The following is a 16,367-nucleotide window of genomic DNA, read 5'->3' as shown; positions in this document are numbered from 1 at the left end:
ATTTTTTTATTATTTTAAATAAATTAACAAAACAAGTTATGCCCTAGCTGCTTTTATTGAACTTGTTCAAGTGCAACAATCCAATAGCAGCAGCTCATAGAAGAGAAAAGTAAAAATGGTCTTGCTTGACCAGCTTTCCAAATGATTGAGTTCCACAAGGACTGTCCTCCAGAAGAGCTTCTTGGTGAGTATTGGCAATTCAGAAATGTTTAAAAGTTCAAACAAACAACACAATAGCAATACTCAACATATATTGCCTCAGCTCCGATACCTCTTGTATAACTTCTAACCTCAAGCTATTTATAAAGACGGAGTAAATCCAGTGGTTAGACTGGCCAATTATCCATTGTTCTGTGATTTGCCTTGTCAAGAGGAAAAAAAATAAAATAAAGAATCCAAATGTTTTTGAAGATACAAGCTGTTCAGGAAAACATCAGATCCAGCCACCAGTCCTTTGAACATTCCTTCCTCCTTCAAAAAACAGGTTTAAAATTTTAAATAAAGAAAAGATAAATAAAAATAAACATGATCCAAATCTTTGTGTTCATAAATTATCTAATCATGCCAAGCAACTTTTTTTCCACAAGTTGTCAATGTAAAATAATTCTTAAATAGTCCAAAACAAGAAAACTGGCCAAGATGCAAATATGGAAATTTCAATTCAATTGTAAAATTGAAATAAATCACAGTGTTTCTATTAAAACATATTATGTACACCCACAAAGCAGTTTTGGATAATTGTTATATTTCCGCAGAATAAGAAGTCTGTCTAAATATTTCAGTCTGAAAAAATGAAACATTCAAGATTCCTATAATTGGGTACAATATAAAACCTTCAGTCCCAAGGATTAATCAGTAGTCCTCACATGTGCACAGAAATGTAAACATTCATAAAAGAAATCAATCGTACACCCCATTAAATGGCACAATGGGTTGAAGCTTCATGCTAGTTGATTATTGATTATCACTACAGTCTGAGGGGATGTGCACATATTTCCAAAACCATGAAGGGAGAGCAGAAATCAAATGGCATCTGCCAATAACACAAGCTCCACCTTCAGGAACCAGAAGTGATTGATTTGATATTAATAGGTTGTGTGTAACCACATTGATTAAACTTGATTAACTGGAGTGTACTGTTAACATTACAACTGTGAAAAAATCTGATGAATAAAATAAATACAAATTTAACAACAAACATAACTATTGCGTAAGAAATATCAGCGATATGGAGGGCGGCACTACAGTTACACTGAAGGGTGCAATAAATCCCAGACCAAAACCATTCCAGTGTACAGGACCGAAAAATAAAGAAGCCTTCACAAACACAACATTGCAAACCATCTTTCAAGTAATTAAGGAAAACAATAAAAGCACTTTTAAAAAGAGGAATTAAATATGGGCAGGGAAATGTTGGCAGTACTGACCAAAAAAATGTAAAGACATTTTAAAAAATATATCTAATATTAAGTAGTAAACAAAGAAAAACATGAATTTGTATGTGACGTGCTTTTACAGTGGATATGACCAGGCCCAGATGGAAATCTGATGAATTCTCCATTCTTTGCACTGATTTTGGAAGAAAAATCTACAGAATAGATTTAAGCAAACACAATGTGTTTAATAAAGTGCTAGAGTTATTTGTGTCTGAAAACATTGGCAAAACGATTAAATAAACAAGCATGCATGTCCTATGGAGGATCAGTTTCTTCAGAAAGATTTCTGAGCACACAGATTCCATGTGGGTCTGGGTTATGACCAACCATAACCATCCATCTTCCCTTTAAACAGCCATCAGAACAATATTTTAACTTGTATGTAACACAAGTTTCAGAACTTCACGACTCCAGTCAAATGAATAAACAATAAATCCCTGTGTTTATGCTTTCTTTTCATTCCTTCTGTCGAAATTGTCAAAACAGTAGCTGCATGTAAACTGCATTGAAATTATTTTCAAATAATCATAACTGTACAGCATTTATACAATGAATGCTGATAAAACGAAAAGAAAAACACATATTGAACTGAAACTTACAGACCACTTTACACTGCTTCGATGACACGTGGCTCTTTCTCAAAGTTCAAAAATATTCTTACTTCCTCTCCACTGTGTGTGTGTGTGTGTGTGTGTGTGTGTGTGTGTGTGTGTGTGTCTGTGTTTGTGTGTGTGCATTTAGGTGTGTGAATCCAGTACCAGCACCTTGCACTCACGCTTGGCAATTTTGTCAAGTGACAAGATGTTCCTGTCTGGAGGGAGGTACAGCGGCCGTCCAACAGGAGAGCCCACAGGAGGGGTGATGGCCCTGCGCTCCATAACACTGCCTGTCCTGTAAGACACAAACAAACATAAACATAGACAATGATCTGTGCTGCATAAATGACACAATCATGATTTGACAAAGAAAACATTGAGAAGTGAGATAATTGTAAGAGGATGTATCAGTCTACCATAGGCTAGATCCTATATCCTAGTTCCTGCCTATGAAGACAGTCCTAAATCAGTCAACTGAGATCTTCCATTGCAGTTGGAATTATAGTGTTTTGCACAAATATTACTAACTTGTAAAGACAGCTAAATACATTCATGTATAGACCCATTAATACTGTGTGTGATCAAACGTTTGGGGTCACTTAGATTTACCAAGATGCATTTAATTGATTAGTAATAATGTGAAATATTACTGCTACTTAAAACACGAGATCTCTTGCATTATTGTTTAAAATGTAATTTATTGCTGTGATGACAAAGCTGAATTTTCACATGATCCTTGTGAAAATAATAATAATAATAAATGTTTCTTATTATTATCAATGTTAAAAACAGTTGTCGTGCTTAATATTTAATAAATATTATTATTATTCTTATTTCTCTTAAAAACAATATTGTTCAACACAACCTTTTGACCTTTTAGTGTTTATTGTCACTGCAAAAATAAAATAATTAAATGTAACTTATTAATTTAAACATTTTTGATTGGCAGTGCATCTTTGTTCACCCACTGTGTAACAAAGATGAAGTAATATCAAACCTTTCAAATGGATTTTTCGAATGAATTCAAATAAATAAATCAAAATTACTTATTAAAAAGGCTGTCAATTTATTGCTATGTTATTTATTGCTATGTTAAACATATTAAATTCATATATAGTGTGTACATTGTATGTGTGAGAGAGAACCTGTAAGATTGAACTGTATTTACATCAAGTGAAATAAATAAAGATCATATGTGTGTGTGTGTGTGTGTGTGTGTGCGCACGTTCAACGCTATACCTTGTGAGGTGAAACTTGGATGGCTGCTGGTGAGAAAAGGACTGAGAGCGGCCCAGACTGAGACTGGCCTGATGTCGGTCCAGAATATCTCTAACCGCTGGACTGGACGGACTGTTCTTGCGGGACAACGGACGGGCATCAGGGGGAGGGTTGGACACGGACGCTGTGAACTGTAACTTCAGTTTCATGTGCTGACTCAACTAAAGTCAGACAAGACAGAATAGCAGATATTGAGGTGTGCAGATCCAGTAATGTAACTCATTGGTTTTGTTGAAGGAAGTAAAACAGAATACTGAATTGCTCAGGTCACACACATTTGACTCTTTACCTCAAAAAGACCTGCTTGGAGTATCTGGAAAGCTACACTGACGGAAAGGGTACTGCCTTTTCGACAGTAACCCAGGTTACTGAGAGGAGAATGACACACCACTGCATTGACTGCAGGATCCTCTTTCTGTCCACGACCTGAGAAGAAGAGAGGGTCAAAAAACATCGGGACATACAGTAGAAGGCAATATTTTAGTCATGATCAAGCAGTTGACACACACACACACACACACACCAGACACACACACCAGACACATTGAGATGTGCTGTTTTCTCTGCACAATCCTTATCAGTAAAATAGCCTACAAAAACAAACAAGCACAAAATAAGCTGAAAACTACAATAACATTAAACCTTCCATTCCTAAAGACATTTAAAAAATCGAATCAAATATGAATGAGTCTTTAAGGTTTATTGTCCATCTGCTATGCAGTTAATGTGCAGTCTGGATTCTTCTACTCATTTGTGTTTGATGAGCTAGGCCTGACATTAGCTCATCTGGCATTACATTACAAATAGTCACATACACAGCTACAGCCTCAGACTCTGCGTTATCTACAGCTACAAGCATGAACCACAACCTTTATGAGCAAATAAAATTTAGCAACTTTTGCCTTTGCTCTCTACTTTGCTTTTATCAGGCCTGTCTCTGATAGTGGCGACACTTTTTCCATGGTTGCAATATTTTTTATCAACTTTGCAAACAACAATTGACTGTCAGTCACACGTTGCTTAATACCTTCTCACTTTCTCTGCTACATTTCCCCACTTTAGCCTAACACTCTTCTTAGCACTTTTTTTTTAACATGATACACAAAGTTTCTCTCCTCCCTCTTCAAACTAGTGTTGTTAATGTTTACTAAAACAAAAACTATTAAAACATTCCTTCTATATTAATTGAAGTAAAGGTTAAATAAATGCAAAATAAATATTAAAAAATAAACTCAGTGGATTCGAAAATAGATCATAGGTAATAATCCACCTCTTCGGGTGTCTCCTTTTTGTTTTCTAACTTATAAAATAATATCCCATTACACTGTAAAAAACAGCTACAGATGTTTCAGTGCTTGAGTGTACTGTCCATATGAATAAAACCCAATCACAAACAGTTTCAGGCCTTTCAGCAAACCTGTTTGATCTATTAGATCAGAAGAATGACTAATTTATGATCTGGCATCACACAGCAGATAGAGAACACTTTCTGATATATTATCAGAGAAAATGATTCTCGGGTGTCACATGTTAATATATCAAAGCAGTCACACTAATCAATTCAATCGCCATGCAGCTATATGTTCTTAAAATGGTTTTTACTATTTTACCCATCCTCACCTTCAGGAGTCCAGACTAGACGGACTGCCAGAAAGTCCTGCAAGTTGTTGAGGAGGGTATATCTCACCCGGAAATGTTCGTGAGCCTTGACCGCACTGGGGCAGCTAGCTGTCATAATGAAGCGCGGCCGGTCCAGTCTCACACTAGGGAGACTATAGTGAGTGTAGATAGAGTTGGTGAAGGGCAATTTAGAAGTGGACCACTGTAAGACTGCAACTAATGGCACCTCTAGTCCCTGCAGCAAAAAGAAACATGACATTTTATTAATACTATTTATTTAATTAATACATTTATATCATCAAGGTTTTAAATAATCGCAAAGAAGATAATTGGCTGTTGGATACATATTTGTAGCCTGTTATCACTCAAAATATCCTGATGGCCCACCTCAGTTGATTCATCTTGTGGCTGGTTATTGAGCTGCAGCTGGAAGAGAAAGTTTTGCTCCTCTAGAGCACTGAGCATGCTGGGAAGGTGACTGGACTCACTGTCCATTCTGTAAAATGATGCCATGGCAACTTCTCCTGACTGATGACTGAAGCACAAAACAATTACACATTAACACAAACTCTCTCAGATGCATCTGGGTGAATCTATGATTGCAGGTACATTTGGTGTCCTTTTTTATTTATTAATATTTTTAGTTATTTTAATAATTTGTTACTCATGGTCATGGATCACATGATTTCACAGGCCATAGCAATACAATATTTGATGTAAAAGGTGTCTTGTATGGCTAAAAATTAGGATTTCTTGTTTTGTGAATTAAGAGTCAATTCTGTTACCAAGGTAGAGTGACAGTGTTGACAGTATGTAACAGAATGGACAGTCATACACAGAGAAACACACACACACACACACACACACACACAAAGTCGTATATTATATTACATACTGTCACCTGTGAGCCATCAAGAATAATTACATTAGCATTCCTCAAGGAAATAGTGCTATTTCAAAGTGTTTTACAAAATGTTTGTTTTTGGGCTTTGGTTCTGTATTTTATATATATATATATGCACTGAACAAAATTATAAACGCTTTTGTTTTTGCACCCATTTTTCATGAGTTGAGCTCAAAGATCTAAGACTTTTTCTATGCACACAAAAGGCCTATTTCTCTCAAATATTGTTCACAAATCTGTCTAAATCTGTGTTAGAGAACACTTCTGCTTTGCCAAGATAATCCATCCACCTCAAAGGTGTGGCATATCAGGATGCTGATTAGACAGCATGATTATTGCACAGGTGTGCCTTAGGTTGCCCACAATAAAAGGCCACTCTAAAATGTGCAGTTTTACAGTAATGGGGGGTTCGGAGGGTCCAAAAACTAGTCAGTATCCGGTGTGACCACCATTTGCCTCATGCAGTGCGACACATCTCCTTCACATAGAATAGATCAGGTTGTTGATTGTGGCCTGTGGAATGTTGGTCCACTTCTCTTCAATGGCTGTGCGAAGTTGCTGAATATTGGGAGGAACTGGAACATGCTGTCATATAAGCCGATCCAGAGCATCCCAGATATGGAGCCAGAAGAGTCTCAATAAAGATAAATGCACACACTACATTCACATATGCACACACAGGATTCATAGATGCACACACATGATTCATAAATACACACACAAGATGCACAAATGCGCACAAAATTCACAAATGCACACACAAAATTTAAAAAGCACAGAAGATTCACAAATGCATACAACATTCAGAAATGCACACAAAAATCAGAAATACACACACAATTCAGAAATGCAAACAACATTTACAAATGCACTCAAGATTCACAAATGCACAGAACAAGATTCACAAATGCACAGAACAAGATTCAGAAATGTATTTCTGATGCACACACACATATATCTTGATTCACAAACTGCTTGCGGTCTGTGAACTTCACTGCATTTGTGTGTGAATTTTGAGACTCCCCTGACTTGGCTCGACACACAAATGCTTTTTTTTAAACAGGGAATGATCTGCAACCAATCAGATATCTCTCTTGTTTTAGCCAATCAGAAGAATGCACCCCACGTGGGGGGATTGTTTACTTATAAGCCAATCAGATGAACATGTTCACACAGCAATTGTATTAAATTGTATGAAAATACAGATGTTTAGATTACAATTCAGGTTTTTTTTTTTTTTTTTTTTCAAAATATAAATTTAAAAATGTCTCAATACATATAGCCCAGTGACTGCAGAAAAAAAGTTAACCATGGATTCATAAATTTGCAATAGGCAATTATTTCATTTTATTGAAAGTAAAAAAAAAAAAAAATTGTTTAAACCTTTTTGAATATTTAAATATATCTAAATATTCTTTTGGATGCAATATAGAAGTCACTTTAATTATAATATTCAGTCCCTACATGAAGAGAGAGTCAGTGGTCCGCTGCAAGAGGAAAGTGACTCTCTGGCTGCGAAAAGTGGGTCTCCGGCTGTCATTCGCTTAGGAAAGTGAGTTGATCGCTGCGTGTGGAAAGTGAATCGTTCGCTGAGGAAAGCGAGTTGATCGCTGGGTGAGGAAAGTGAGTCGTTCGCTGCGTGACTCGTGAGGAAAGTGAGTCGTTCGCTGGGCAAAGTGGGTCGCTGGCTGCGAAAAGTGAATCGCCGGCTGCGTGAGGTAAGTGAGTCGTTCGCTGCGTGAGGAAAGTGAGTCGTTCGCTGATTGGCTTATAAGTAAACAATCCCCCACGTGGGGTGCATTCTTGTGATTGGCTAAAACAAGAGAGATATCTGATTGGTTGCAGATCATTCCCTGTTTAAAAAAAGGCATTTGTGTGTCGAGCCAAGTCAAGGGAGTCTCAAAATTCACACACAAATGCAGTGAAGTTCACAGACCGCAAGCAGTTTGTAAATCAAGATATATGTGTGTGTGCATCAGAAATACATTTCTGAATCTTGTCCTGTGCATTTGTGAATCTTGAGTGCATTTGTAAATGTTGTTTGCATTTCTAAACTGTTTGTGTATTTCTGAATTTTGTGTGCATTTCTGAATTTTGTATGCATTTGTGAATCTTCTGTGCTTTTTAAATTTTGTGTGTGCATTTGTGAATTTTGTGTGCATTTGTGTATCCTGTGTGTGTATTTATGAATTATGTGTGTGCATGTATGAATCCTATGTGTGCATATGTGACTGTAGTGTGTGCATTTATCTTTATTGAGACTCTTCTGGCTCCATACCCAGACATGCTCAATGGGGGACCTGTCCGGTGAGTATGCTGGCCATGCAAGAACTGGGATGTTTTCAGTTTTCAGGAATTGTGTACACCTCCTTCCAACATGTGGACGTGCGTTATCATGCTGCAACATGAGGTGATGGTCGTGGATGAATGGCACAACAATGTGCCTCAGGATCTCATCACTGTATCTCTGTGCATTCAAAATGCCATCAATAAAATACACCTGTGTCTGTTGTGCATAACATACACCTGCCTATACCATAACCCCACCGCCACCATGGGCCACTCGATCCACAACACTGACATCATCAAACCACTCAACCACACAATTTATAATTTTGTTCAGTGTAAATAAATTTGTATATAAAGTTACTTTTTAAATGTTCAACATTATATAAAATGTATAAACTGTCAATAACTAAACCAATCCATCTTGTGTTATCTGCAAAACAATATTTAAACACTGAAGTGGTTCGGGCTGAAAAAATAGCAGCTGTTTATTATTCAAGGACAGGAATTTTATAACAACCCCTAATCAGAACGTTTGGTGTACACGGTTGTACCCAGTGTTTTTTTTTCTTACCAAACATTGTCCACCAGCAGTACAGAGCCATCTGGCATCATTGGTAAGTACGAAGAATTGAAGTTGGGAAAGATCTTGATGTCACGTACACACACTTCCTCTTGAGAACTTGCATTTAACACTGAAACAGTCAGATGTTCAACCATACATAAACAGGCGTCTATCACATAAAGATACAGGAAACCACAAAAATAAAAGAGACGTAGTGCATACACCACAGCACTACAGAACTACTGCCTATTTCTAGCACAAATTCTGTATAATATAGCAGTGGAGACAAAAATTGAGACTTTTCTCACCAGATAGATACAGGGTTACTTTTATAATGAGGTATGAATGTCTTTCTTAACTCCCTTACATCAGGACCACTAACGACCTATTATATCATAAGACATGCATATCAAATTACATTGAATATTATTATCAGCTCCATATTTTTCTGGAAACCATGATACAACCAGCCCCCCCCCCCTCACCACCTCATTATAAATGTCTGTACTGTCATTTGGATTTTAAATAATCCTTGCTTAAAAAAGTATTATTTCTAAAAAAAAAAAAAACTTAATGACCCCAACCTTTTCAGCGGTATTGTATATTTATCGTGTGTGCTTATAAAATGTGCAAAGAGGTAGAAATAGGGCTGACGTTACCTTTGAGGACAGTCAAGTGTCTCCCTGAGACTGTCATCTGTTGACACTTTACAGTCGGAGGGGGCAGGACACTAAGTGTGGTGCTGACTGTTGGCAAGCAAGAGAAAACAACACCAATTTAAAGCAATTTCCTAAACAGCACATGTATCAAAAAACGTTTAACAGTAAAGTTAATATATGTTAGCTACAGTTCTGAAATACCTGACATTTCAATAATGTAGGTGACTAGTGCTGGGCAATACGGCCCAAATAACTGTCATGGTAAGATTTTTCATATTAGTCGATATCAATAATTATCAGAATACATTTCAAATCTTTATTCCTTTCAAGTTTAAAGGCAGATTTTTGCTCCTAAGTGAAAGCTGTAGAAATCAGACAGTTAATTGTTGTTTTAAATGACTCTTTTTGTCAGAACATGACAAACAGTAAATGGTTTTGAATTCTTTAAACATTTTTTTAGGAATTCATCCTTAACAAAATAAATATCAATATAGAAAAATGTATTTCTTAATATCTGCATGTGATATTGTTTTAAATCATGAAACAGGTTTGTGTTGCCTGACTTTGATGAAGTGTTATCTTCAGCACAGTTGATAATGTTAAATTTTTCGTCTTTTACAAACGCACATTTGACAGTAGCTTGAGTATAGATGACAGTAGTAGCTTGAGATTGGATGCAGATGTTAATTTATGTTCACTATCAATTATGTTGATGTCAACTTTTATTAACAGCAACATCTGTAAAAACTGTAACCACCTCATTTTTAAATGGTGAAATTTAATTATCCGGACTGAGATTTATTAAATTTAACCATTCGTCTTCCAGAGTAGCATACATGTAGATCATGATAACCACACTTAAAACAACACATACAGCACCTCAATACCACAGTAAACATTTAACTATGTAATTATGGTTTCTAGGTATTTATATGAAAAATACGTTTAGTATAAATGCAAAAATGCTATAGCATAACCACAAAAAAATATTGTAATTAACTATATTCCATTACTTCTTTAATACATAATCTATTAATAATATAATACAATTCCGTATGAATATCCCTCATTTATGCCACAATACATAGTGTTACTACAGTAAATCCATGGTAAATGATGGCGATTTGTAGATTTAAAGCCTTCTGACTGTTTCGTTGCTCCGGTTTCTCGGCACTGTGTAATCTGGCTCTAAGCTACTTTAAAATCACAAATTCATTTGTGTCCTTCTCTGAAGTCCAGCGCATCTCATCGGATCTCACAGTGCTGTTGAGTGTCATGTGACCGAGACTCATCAGCGAGTGAATGCATCTGCTCTAGTCTAGTGAGCTCATGATGCGTTGCTGTTTGAGTCGAGCAGAAAAATGTTCCTTGTGGCAGGCTTCAAATGAGTAGTGCTGATTCCTTTGCTTTAGGCAAAAACATTATAAATAAACATATCGAACTCTTTATATAGCTTTTTTTATCGAGGCAAAATTATATCGCAAATCGCAATAATTACTGTTTTCGTTTTATCACCCAGCCCTATATGTGGCACAGAGAGAAAAAAAACTAACATTGACACTCGGCAGATAAAGAAACAGAGAGGAGAGATAATGAAAGGAAAGCAATGGCGATTAAAGACGAGCGTAAAAGGCAGATCCCTGAGGTCCCACATCAATAATGAGATCATGCAAAATTGGGATGAAGGATCCAAGAGCTCACCCTGTGCTTTGAAGGTGTTTAGATCCTGGCGAAATGTTTGGCAGGGGCTCTTTTGTTGGAGGATGCTGAGGTAGCCATGCTCCTGGATCTCAGCTTTCTCCTCTTCTTGCTTCCACACAGTTACAATTATCTGGTAACACACAAGCACATAAATCAGAGGTGCAGTCAGCAACACATGCAACATGACATATCATGAGCATAGGTTTTTTGATTTTATCTACATTTCTTGCACACACAAACTCACACTGCTTTGCATTAGAACCTTGCACAAGCATGCAAAACTAATCAGCAATACAACCATGTGTAAAGAAATGCATTAGTTCCTGTTCTATTTATACCAATACCACAATACCAGTATCTGAAAATACACAGCCATATGCATAAATGCAAGAACCGAACACACACACAAACCCACACACATATTAGTCATACCTTCACTTTGAGAGTGTTGACAGGGAGCTTATCCAGTGACACAGTCAGGGGGAAGATGACCTCATCGCTTAAAACAACTGGCTCATCCACAGGAGACTAAAGAAACAAAGTAAAATACTTCAAGGTGACACATGGGACAAGGGAAGATGCTATTTTTTCTGTATGTGTAGAGCAGGGTTTCCCAAACAGGGGTTCCCAAACCCCTGGGGGTCCTTGAAGGAAACTTCAAGTGGATTGTAATTTGTGAGTTTTCAAAGCACTTTGCACTGTGTTCATGTGAGCAGCTTGTGATCCGGTGTATTCAGCATCTAAAAGTTTCTCGTTTCACAGTAAATGCAGCAAACTCCATCTCTGCATGAGCTGATAGTTCACAGTTTTTCTCAGCACTGTAAGTGCAATTATCACAACTGTGTCCTGGAACATCACAACTCTGTAAAAACATTTAATTCATGCTTCAAAACCTAGTTATTGTGTGAGCGACATGGCCAATGCCACAAAAACACAATGCAATTGACTTAAATCAATAAGAAATTCAAATCTGATATGATACCTTTTTAAAAAACAATTATTATTAAATATTTTTCAGTTTATTTGTAATTTGTAATATATTTCTGTCTTCATTTGTGTAATTAGAGTTAATACATCATCATCATCATCTACCCCTTTCACAAGTAAAAAAAATTTCCTGTTGCTTTACAGCAGAATTCGTCTCATATTTTAAGTAGTTTGCATTATTGATTCTGTTATTTGCCGTTTAATACTGTGAAGCAGTTTCTAGACAATCTATATATTGTATAAAGTGCTATATAAACAAAGGTGACTTGATTTGATCTGTTTAGTTGCATGTCATGTGACCATCAATCGACATCAGAGAATATGTGACGTGTCTTTATTGAAAAATTAACTTCAAATGACAGGGGGTACTTCAAGTAAATAAATTACGTCTAAGGAGTCCAGCCTGGTGTAGGGTTTCTGCTTGTTCTTGTAACTCAGAGACAAAAACAAAGTCATACAACCTTGGCTTACAGTTTGAGTATTATAGCTCTGTAATGACTGACTCCTAAAACTGGATTGGTGCATTTTAAAAGATTTGCACTTCTGGGTGTGTGACTGGCAAAGAAAGCAGTGCAAATAGTAGACTAAGCTCTCATTTCACAAGGTGGGTTCTACCTCTGTTTGAAAAATGTATTGCCTTGCTTTGCTTCTTATGAGAATTTCCAATAGGAAAAAACACAGAAGCACTGCACTTTGGTGGACTGTCAAACTTTTGTTAGATGTGAACATTCTGTGCTAAATTCTTGATTTAAACAGACTTGACTTAAACATTACAATGACCATACAGTCATGCCCACAAATATTGGCACCCTTGGCAAATATAATCAAATAAGGCTGTGAAAATTCATCTGCATTGTTAATCCTTTTGATTTTTTATTTAAAAAATTCACAAGAATGTATCCTTTCATTGGATAATAAGAATTTAAAACGGAAGGGAAATATCATTATGAAATTAATGTTTTTCTCAAATACTCGTTGGACACAATTATTGGCACCCCTAGAAATTCTTATGAGTAAAATATCTCTGAAGTATATTCCTATTCATATTCACAATTTTGAGCACTCCAGCATGATTATAAACATGAAATTATCCAGCCATTGCTTCCTGTTTCACAGAAATATAAAGTGGAGGGAAAACAAAGCCCAAATGCCCTTAATCATCCATCACAATCAGAAAAACCAAAGAATATATTTCTGATGTGCAGCAAAAGATGATTGAGCTTCACAAATTGGTGAAGTGGCTTTAAGAAAAGAGCTAGAGCAGTGACAATTCCCATTTCCACCATCAGGACAATAATTAAGAATTTCCAATCAACAGAAAATGTTAGAAAACTGCCTGGAAGAGGACGTGTGTCTATATCGTCCTAATGCACGGTGAGGAGGTCAGTTTGAGTGGCTAAAGACTCTCCAAGGATCACAGCTGGAGAATTGCAGAAAATAGTTGAGTTTCTGGTTCAGAAAACCTTTTTAAAAAATTGTCAAACAGAACCTACATCAACACATGTTGTTTGGGAGGGTTTCTAGAAAAATTCTCCTAGCTCACCCAAAAACAAACTAAAGCATATTCAGTTATCAGACACGACTGAACTTCAAATGGGACGGGCTTCTATGATCAAATTAAACTAAAAATGAGCTTTTTAGCAGTAAACACTCAAGATGGGTTTGGTGAAAACAGGGATATAAAGTACCCCATGTGTACAATGAAATATACAGCTGTATTTTTGATGTTGTGGGCCTATATTTCAGCTGGAGGTCCTGGACATTTTGTTTAGACACATGGCATCATGGATTCTATCAAATACCAACAGATAAAAAATCAGTAAGTGACTGACTCTGTTAGAAATCTTATAAAGGGCCATGTTTGGATCATTCAACCGTACAATAATCCAAACACAAACCTCAAAAACAACACCGAAATGGGTCAGTGAGCTCAAAACCAAGCTTCTGCTATAGCCAGTCCTCTGACCTGAACCCTACAGAAAATAAGAGGAGTGAAGTGAAGAGGAGAAGCTGGGAATCTGAAGGGTCTGGAGTGATTCTGGATGAAGGAATGGTCTCTGATCTCTTGTGAGGTGTTCTCTAACCTCATCAGGCATTATAGGAGACAGTTTTGAGCTGTTAAACTGGCAAATGGAGGTTTAAAAAATAATTCAATAAAAGGGTGTCCTTAATTGTGGCCAATGTGTATTAGAGAAAAACATTTCATAATGATATTTCCCCCAATTTTAAATTCTTATTATCCAATTTAAGGATATATTTTTGTGAATTTTTCAAATAAAACATCAAAAGGATTAACAATGCAGATTAATTTTCACAGCCTTATTTGATCATATTTGCCAAGTGTGCCAATATTTGTGGGCATGACTGTATTTCATTCTCCAGATGCTTTTTACAATCTGCATATGTTATTTATCTCTTAAATGTCTTCTGTATGCTGGGCTGGGGTATACAGAGGCTAGGGGGAGCAAACAGGTCCAACTTCTGAGAAGAAACACTGAAAAGGAGTCCCTAAAAATACTCTGGTCAAATGACTTAGGATATAACCTCTCTTGGTATCAAAATTGTTTTAATCTAAAAAGAGCAGAATGCTATGAGAAGTCCTCAAGGTAAATGTTTCTTTTTTTTCTTTACACATAACTTTCATTGTCAACGTAAATGATAAAATTACAAAAGCATACATAAAAAGCTGAATCCATATTTTCCACTTCAGAAGAAAAGTTCAACAATCTGATGATTACTGAAGCTTTAAATTTGTCCAAAATGTCACTGTTTTTAAAGAATTAAAGTCAAGCCTATGTTTGTGGAATGAGTGTTGCACTTTCCTTCTAAAGTCTGAAATTATATACAGAAATTAATTTAATCTTCATGCCCTTTTAAAATTTACTCAGCCCTTATTTGTTTCAGAAGTAGTGTTGAGTTTTTACTTTAGCTTATCTGTGTGGATTCATGAAGCTTGCTGACTAACATTGGATTGTGTCACACTGAAGCTGGCTGTTTATCTTCGGTCTTGTTCTAGTTTTGTGTGTCCTTCTCCATCTAATACTACACATATCAATATTTGATGTTCACATATGGCAACACCTCATAGATAAATGCCTCTTGTGAAATCAAATAGCTTTTTCCTAGAAGATGTTTGGAGTCTTCATCTTGTGTGACTATCATATTATTCGATGATATTTCTCAAAATTGCTGTCCACTTCTTTTGGTATAAAATGTTTTTTAGTTAAAACATAACTGAGTGCACCTGCAAGGGTTCAAGTAAGGAACTGTAGAAATATACTGCATGAGAGCATTCTGGCCAGAAAACTAAAATGAGGAAGTACTTTGCGGTACTATGACTATCCTCTATTATAAATAAAAAAAGACTGTGTTCTGTAGGGTTGCCAGCCATAAGAAAAGGCAAACACATCTCTCTCTCAAACAGTACAACAGGAAATGTCAACACTTCCGTGTTTTATGTAGATCGTCAGATATATTTGTATGCTTAGCAGTGAAAGTTAACTGTACAGTAAACAGCTATTCTGCAATAGACTTGAGTGTTTGTTTAAGCACCTGTACAGGAGCCTTGCGGAATTCCCTCACGCCGTTGCCGGGGTTGTTGTGAATGAGGAGCGGCTTGCATTCCCTGAAGCCCCGGTACCTCGGGCCCCCTCTAACGTTACCTGCGCAGCCCACCTCCGCAGCATCATCATCGTCCGTGTCCTCCACACACTCGTCCCCGCTGCTGTGGTAGTCGTGATACAGAGGCTGTGTCCGCTGTCGGTTGTCACCAGGGCTAACGCTGGCCACGGCGCAGAGAGAGCCGGCAAGCTCCCTCCAAGAGCGACTGCTGTGATGCTCCGAGCCGCTGCCATCCGCTGCCGCAGTGCAGGTCGACCCGGACACCGAGGCGACGCTCTGAGAGCGCAAAACCAGCAGAAAGCGCACGGTTTCCCCGAGATAAAGGTGACTGCGACGCGGGAGCGTGCGGTATTTGGCCGGGTCCGACAGGTCTGAGATGGGGACGGCCGGAAAATACATAAAGTACTCGCATTGCGATTCCATCATTAACACCATGACCATCACAGCGCGCGCTGCAATCAGACAGCGAAGGTATCCGGTTAGCCCGAGCAGCCTGCAAATAACACTCCCATTCAATAAATAATCTCTAAATTAAACGAGCCCGTTTAACCTTTCACCTCGCATAATATCACGGTTTCCCATACTGAACAAAAATAACATTCATCCTATTTTGTCCCATTTCTGTTGGCTACCAGTAACGTATCGCACGCATTCAAGTGCGCTGTATGACAGGCACGCTTATCGATGCAGAGCGGCATAACAGCTAGGCAAGAA

General features: G+C 37.2%; 1 protein-coding gene across 1 annotated transcript; it reads right to left on the bottom strand.

Moving 5' to 3' along the window:
- Positions 1-270: 270 nt before the first annotated feature.
- Positions 271-16,367, bottom strand: LOC113052057 (uncharacterized protein C7orf43 homolog). The gene is made up of 10 exons (XM_026216337.1): positions 15,585-16,367; positions 11,478-11,573; positions 11,046-11,175; positions 9,345-9,431; positions 8,695-8,815; positions 5,318-5,465; positions 4,931-5,165; positions 3,600-3,736; positions 3,272-3,471; positions 271-2,327 (listed from the first exon to the last, which is right to left on the bottom strand). The coding sequence occupies exons 1-10, from the start codon at positions 16,092-16,094 to the stop codon at positions 2,174-2,176; spliced, it is 1,818 nt and encodes a 605-aa protein (XP_026072122.1). The 5' UTR covers positions 16,095-16,367; the 3' UTR covers positions 271-2,173.

This window comes from Carassius auratus, chromosome 32 (genome assembly GCF_003368295.1).
Source record: "Carassius auratus strain Wakin chromosome 32, ASM336829v1, whole genome shotgun sequence".
Taxonomy (NCBI): domain Eukaryota; kingdom Metazoa; phylum Chordata; class Actinopteri; order Cypriniformes; family Cyprinidae; genus Carassius; species Carassius auratus.
Note: the sequence above shows the minus strand (reverse complement) of the source record. Positions and strands in the feature narration are given on the sequence as shown.